General features: G+C 47.7%; 1 protein-coding gene across 1 annotated transcript; it reads right to left on the reverse strand.

The window, feature by feature from the left end:
* Positions 1 to 840: 840 nt before the first annotated feature.
* Positions 841 to 2,472, reverse strand: LOC123049519 (probable aldo-keto reductase 3). The gene is made up of 5 exons (XM_044472423.1): positions 2,199 to 2,472; positions 1,896 to 2,087; positions 1,532 to 1,704; positions 1,313 to 1,415; positions 841 to 1,206 (listed from the first exon to the last, which is right to left on the reverse strand). The coding sequence occupies exons 1-5, from the start codon at positions 2,421 to 2,423 to the stop codon at positions 856 to 858; spliced, it is 1,044 nt and encodes a 347-aa protein (XP_044328358.1). The 5' UTR covers positions 2,424 to 2,472; the 3' UTR covers positions 841 to 855.
* Between the last annotated feature and the right edge of the window lie 4,362 nt (positions 2,473 to 6,834).

Raw genomic sequence — 6,834 nt, forward strand, 5'->3', positions numbered from 1 at the left:
TATCTGTTTTAATAAGTTCATGAATTTCAAATAATTTTCACGAGTTTGAAACTTGTTATTTTTTTGAAAAATATTCTCTTATTTGAAAAAATGATGAATTTGAAAATTCTTATTGATTTTCAATAAAGTTTACGAATTTTAAAAGTGTTTGCGATTAAAAAAATCATGAATATGAAAATAGTTTGTCATTTTCAACATAGTTCATTATTTTTCTAACAAGTTCGTAAATTTGGAAACTAAAAAATAAAAATAAATGTGAAAAATGAATAAAGAAAGAAAATAAAAAAGCGGAAGAAAGAAAAAGGACAGAAACAAACTAACAGCCCCACCCATTACTGGGGGCGACGGTGCATGTTTTGTCGCTATCCCACGACCCGCGCGAGGAATGAGATCCTTGGTGTTGTAGGGCAGGGAACGAACGGGAATATTAGCATGTTTTCTTTGATTTGACGAAGTAAATATTTAGGGTGATCGAAAGGTAATAGGTCGCTTGAGAATTAGAGCCATAGGTATAGTCAAAAAGTTAGAAACTAAGGGGATACATCATGTCCAAATACAAGGGTATTTCTTACTTCTTAGTGTTGTGAACGTATCATGGGGAGGTTGTGCTACTCCATCTTATTCGAATTAATTGATGCGCCCTCTATACAATATTGTATAGAGGTTTTATAAGAGTTGTGTCAATTAATTTGGATCGGAGGCACTCACAAAAAAAAATTGGATCGGAGGCATGAGTAAACAATTGGTGGTTCCATGATTTCATCCATGCACGGGGTGGTCATGAAATTATTTGATTTGCAACTATTTCAAAACAGTGAAACGAAGCATCAGCATAATGATTCCCATGATACCCAACTAAGTGGCTTTCCAGGATGACACTGGAGGGGTCTCGGAGTCCTTCCAGGTGTTTAAATTCATCAGATACGCGCTGTGGTACCGATCACCATGGACAGCATCCATGGTGGCATAGGATTCCAGCTCAGCCATCTCCTCAGCCGTGAGCTGCACAGACAATGCTCTCACGTTCTGGCTGAAATTCTCAACTTTGGTTGTGCCAGGTATGGGGCAGACATCGCTTCCCTGGTGGTGAACCCAAGCCAGCGCGAGCTGCGACGACGTGCAACCCTTCCTTGCAGCCATCTCGCTCACACGCTCGAATATCGTCGCGTTCTTCTCCATGTTCTCGGGTTGAAATCTTGGGAGATTCTGGAAACGCAATGTGATACATTTGTTAGAAAAAGGAGGAAGGAGAAAAGTAAGCTAGCTAACCGCATGTAGGAATGAAGGATCATGGGCATGGGTAGTTCATTACCTTGCGGAAATCGTCCTCTGGTAATGTGTCCACCAGTTTAGGTCCAGTAGATAGAAAACCTCTGCCTAGTGGACTGTACGCCACAATTCCAATGCCAAGTTCTTTGAAACCGAAAATATTTTTTAAGTTCTTTTTGAGGACGTTTCGTTAGTACTATGAACCTGATTTTGAAAACAAACTGTGAAAAGAAAAAGGTAGGTCTGTGGTCGTTGCAAAAACCTGCAAGTTGGGATTATATCTTCTTCAACATCTCTTGACCATAGAGACCACTCCAGCTGAACGGCGGTGATGGGATGAACTGCGTGTGCCCTTCTTATTGTCGCTGCCGAGGCCTCCGACAACCCGACGTATTTCACCTTTCCTTCTTGGACTAGCTTCTTGATCTCACCCATCTACATGCATACGGAAGTCAAGAAGGTAGACTGGTCAATACCTACAAGCCCTCAATCTGTATAAATGAAACGAAGTTGAGCAAGTGCTACGTAATACAGTACGTAGGGAGTACGTCAATCACTACAATAGTGATCTAGACGCTTTTATATTTCTTTACTTCTTTACGGAGGGTCCTGTACGTAGTACTGACCGTGATCTCGACGGGGACATTCTTGTCGATGCGGTGCTGGTAGTAGAGGTCGATGCAGTCGACGCCGAGCCGAGCGAGGCTGCCCTCGCACGCCGCCCGCACGTACGCCGGGTCGCCGCGAACCTCCCGGGCCGGCGTGATGCCGAATTTCGTGGCCAACTGGACCTTCTCCCTCGCCCCTCCCTGCAGCGCCTGCTTTATCTCACGGAGAACTCTTGCCGGTCAGACATCCGCGTGCGAATGATATGGCAACTACTAGCAGGGAGCCAAGGAGCACGTCGGGAACTATACTAAGGTAATTACCTTGCCGAGCAAGAGCTCGTTGGTGTGGGGGCCGTAGATGTCGGAGGTGTCGAGGAAGGTGACGCCGGCGGCGACGGCGTGGCGGAGGAGCGCGATCATGTCCTGCTCGGGCTTGCGCTCGCCGTAGACCGCGGACATGCCCATGCAGCCGAGGCCCTGCGCCGAGACCTCCAGCTCCTGAGAGCCCAGCTTCATGCGCGGCACAACCACCGGAGCAGCAGCCATGTCGTTCGTGCCTGCGCTGCGTGTGTGATGAACTGATGATTGGTGGATGAGTAAGTAGGTCGGGAGCTTTCAGTGCAATGCTGCGGTGCAATTTATAGTGCGGTGGAGGGCGTCATGAGGTCACCAGGCTGCGGGTTGAATGAGCTGCCAAAATAGAGCAGAGGGTCGCGTACGTTAAATTGAAATGGACATCATCTTTGGAAATGATAAAAAATCTTCTAATATATTGTTAAATTGAAATGCACATCGATGACACCCGCCGCAAAGCCACAAAAATGGTGAGGTCCTCTTCTAGATTTTTTGTACTCCATGACAGTGAGTGGCGGCGATAGAGCGGGTGATCAAGCCGATCGTGCGCGAGGTCGGGGACGCCACTCGGCGGAGGCGGGGTGGCGGCGGAGTGCGTGATGAGGCCGACGATGACGGACGGGGTGGGACGACATGCGGACGAGCGCGTGCTGAGCACCGGCACCTGGGCTGCCAAATCAGCGTCGGCGCGAGGCAGCGTGGCCGGAGCGACCAACGTAGCAGCGGTGCCCGAGCTTAGGCAGCCGATGAGCCTGACGCAGCCGGGGACGAGGCAGACCACAGGACCGCCGTGCAGACGCGGCGGAGGCGGGCGGCGTGGATCAATGGGTGGGCCGGTGCATGAAAGACGGCTATGATGGGCTGCCGCATGGTGTGAGGCCGCCGGGTTGGGGCGTTGCAGGAGTCTCGGTCGGAGCAGGGCGGAGACGGGCGGCGTAGATCGACGGGCGGGCCGGCGCGCGGACGCCGGCCATGAGGGTCACCTGTCGTGCGAGGCCGCCGGGTCGGTGATGGAGCCGGCCGGTCGCACCTGTGTTGGAGTAGAGGTGCACGGGGGTCGACGACGGCGATGGGTGACGTAAACTGATCTTAGATCAGAAAACCAAAATAGAAACGTCGATCAACTTGACCGGCGGGAGAGAGAAAAAATCCAGAGCAAGGGCTCGGGAAAAAGACTCTCTAGGGCAACCGGTCAACACGACCGGTGGACGAACCCTAGGACGGGCGGCGCGGCCCTGGCGGCGGTCATGGAGGCCGACCGCCCCAGGGGCGGAAGCGGTGGCGGCGGTAGGGTTTGGATCGGTTAGACTGATACCATGTTAGAAGGGAATATAGAGGGATTGGAGGAATATGATGGATGTATTATTGAGCCTCGAGGGCGAGTATATATTGAGTACAAGGCATGAAGAGCAAAAAGCTTCTCCTAGAGATAAGGTAGGCGACGGATTATAAATTCTGAACTACCAAATACATGTATCTCAAATATATCTTTAACAATAGTGAGTGGCAGGATGGTTTGAATGGGATGCCATGGGACGCCACGGTGGCTGGCTATTGCAACGGATGGGCACACCACGGGGGAAAGGAACGTGTGCGTCTAGGAGGCAGATACCACGGCGACCGGCGTCCAGGGTTGGGGCGGGGGTTGGTACGTGCTGACGGGTCACCGCCCGTCTCCGCCACGCGAAAATTCCGATGGTGGCCCAGTAACCTTTGTCTTTGTTTAGATCAACACCAACGCACGATCCCAATCGACATTCATGTTTGCGAAAAGGTTTATAGACGAGCTCAACATGATCAGGGATAAGCAGCAACAACCTACCCAATCATCATTAGACTTTTTTTTGCGGGAAACCATCATTAGACTTGCCTGCAATTATTCAGAAACGCCAAAAGGCTCTACCGGCTGTGGGTTCATGAAGATCCATGTAGACGCCGGGGTGCATGCAAGACGAGAGGAATCTGCAGCAGCAGTGTGTCGTGACAACAACGGCAATTATGTTGGCAGCTCATCACTGGTGATAGCTGGAATCGAGGATCCGGCAACCCTTGAGGCCATCGCATGCAGAGAGGCCCTATCCCTTGCAGAAGATTTTCACGTTCAAAATTTTGTCATCTCCTCGGACTCCAAGCAGGTTATCTCACACATTAATAAGGGATCTAACACTGATACGCGTCGGTCCTATACATACGGATTTTAACCCTTTTTTGCGACGGCATTTGGAACCGTCGCCAAGTGAGTGTGAGCGATAGGGGGTCCTTCTCACACGACCCAAAAACCGTCAGGGATAGGGACCCTACAGTACTCCTACTCGTTTCTGCTCGCATTGCTATCGCAGTCGGTATTCTGTGGTGCTACGTTTATGATGCGCGGCCCATCACAAACGGTTCACTATTATAGAACGTGTATGATGCGCGGTCCATCACAGACGGTTCACTGTTAAGAAGATTAGCTAATCGTCGTACGAGCATCAGACAGGATTATGAAACGTCGGACCGTCGTAATATCGTCGTACACGACAACTATCGCACACGCTATTCCGTGGTGCAACGTTTACGATGCATACTTCATCAGAAACAGTTCATGGTTGCGAATCGTGTATGATAAGGCAACTAACACAAATGTTTAGTTTGCCCGCACCGTTTGTGATATTGTCTGACATCGCGCACGCTTTGCAAACGACAACTGTGTGCATGCTTGCACATGTTTCCTCTCTGTGAACCGTCTCAGATTATGGTGTATATCGCAAACGTTTGTATTTTACCAACCGTGTGTGCCGTAACAACCTGGAGGGGTAATTTCACCGTAATTTAATTGCTGCTATTTCAAATTATACCGGATTTGAATTTGAAATTGAATGTATGCTACAGCTTTATTCATATCCACCAGGTTCAAACAACCAATGCATTATTCGATTCATAGGTACATATGTTCAAGAATTACATAAGAACCAAATAAAAAATGATGAACCACAGTTGTATATTTGTACTATTAAAGACGATAAAGAAAGAGGCGAAATATATTCTGGTTGCTGAACAAGGTGAAGCGGAATGCCCATATTGTGCCCTCCTCCATGCAGAAGGCACACACGACTCTAGTCCAACCCCTTGTGATGGCCGACCGCCCATCCTTCACGGTCTTCATGAAAACATCTAGATAATCATCGTGTTCTGGTAGAAATACTTTAACCTTTGCATGCCCACCAATCATGTAGTTTGAGAGGTAATCTTGAGTAAACTGCTTTGGCAACCACTGCAAAGGAAAAAGATTCAGACATTGTCATCTAACACAACTCATTATGGGCAGTAAAAAGAAGGCTGCAGAGTTCTTACTTACCATCCTGCAGTTCGTTGTTGTCTTGGATAAAGTGTAAACAAATAGTTTAATTGCCATCTTTGAACCCATTTTACTAACAATCTTTATCAGCTTCCTCACTTGGTGCTGGTTCATCGATATCTTATTGCCCCATACGCAGAAGTGGTCGAATCGCGGATCTTTAGCAATGACATATGTACCTAAAAGCACCAAGTTAATATTAGAAGCTAAACAACAATTGCACAATGATGTAGTATAACACTCTTTTATAATATGTCTATATACATCCGTATGTGGTAGCCCGTTTGAAATCTCTAAAAAGACAAATATTTACACTACAAAAAAAGACACTTCCGTGATGATACGTGTTTGTCACAGTAGGTCACGTTTTTTGTCATGCATGTACATCCATGACAAATTTATGACAGAATCAAGATAGTCATACCTGTGCTGTCGTAGAAGTGTTCCATGACATTACCAAAATTATCATCATGGAAGTGTCCACTTCCATGACGATAAATCGCGCGTCATGGAAGTGCTTTCGTCAAGGGTGACCGACACGTGGCATCCACTGTAACGGAACACCGTTAAGCTATCGGGTCCGGTTTTGGATCCGATAACCCGCTAACAGCCCAGACCAATGAAGATTTTTCATGTGTAAAATTCTCATTGGCTGGAGGAAACACGTGTTGGCTCACCGTTGGGACAGATGTCATCCATTCATTGGACAGGAGGCGCCTATAATACGTCGACACGTGGCACGGCCCAACAGATGCCCATTCCGGTGAAAAGGCCGGCCCGTTTGACTTGGTCAAAAGGTAATGGGCTGGCCCGCTAACTCACGGCCCGTTACGGCCTATCCGAATTAAGCCCAGTAGCTTCATCTGGGCCTTCCAATATGATTCCAACTCGTTGTAACTTGCGGCCCATGTATGGCCCATGATGTATTTCGGCCCATACGAGACCATTTGTAACTCTTAGCCCATTAACGGCCCGTGGTGAATCTTGTTGGAAATATGCCCTAGAGGCAATAATAAATGGTTATTATTATATTTCTTTGTTCATGGTAATTGTCTATTATTCATGCTATAATTGTATTGTCCGGAAATCGTAATACATGTGTGAATACATAGACCACAACCTGTCCCTAGTAAGCCTCTAGTTGACTAGCTCGTTGATCAACAGATAGTCATGGTTTCCTGACTATGGACATTGGATGTCATTGATAACGGGATCACATCATTAGGAGAATGATGTGATGGACAAGACCCAACTTAAGCATAGCAT

Source organism: Triticum aestivum, chromosome 2D (assembly GCF_018294505.1).
Source record: "Triticum aestivum cultivar Chinese Spring chromosome 2D, IWGSC CS RefSeq v2.1, whole genome shotgun sequence".
Classification (NCBI taxonomy): Eukaryota; Viridiplantae; Streptophyta; class Magnoliopsida; order Poales; family Poaceae; genus Triticum; species Triticum aestivum.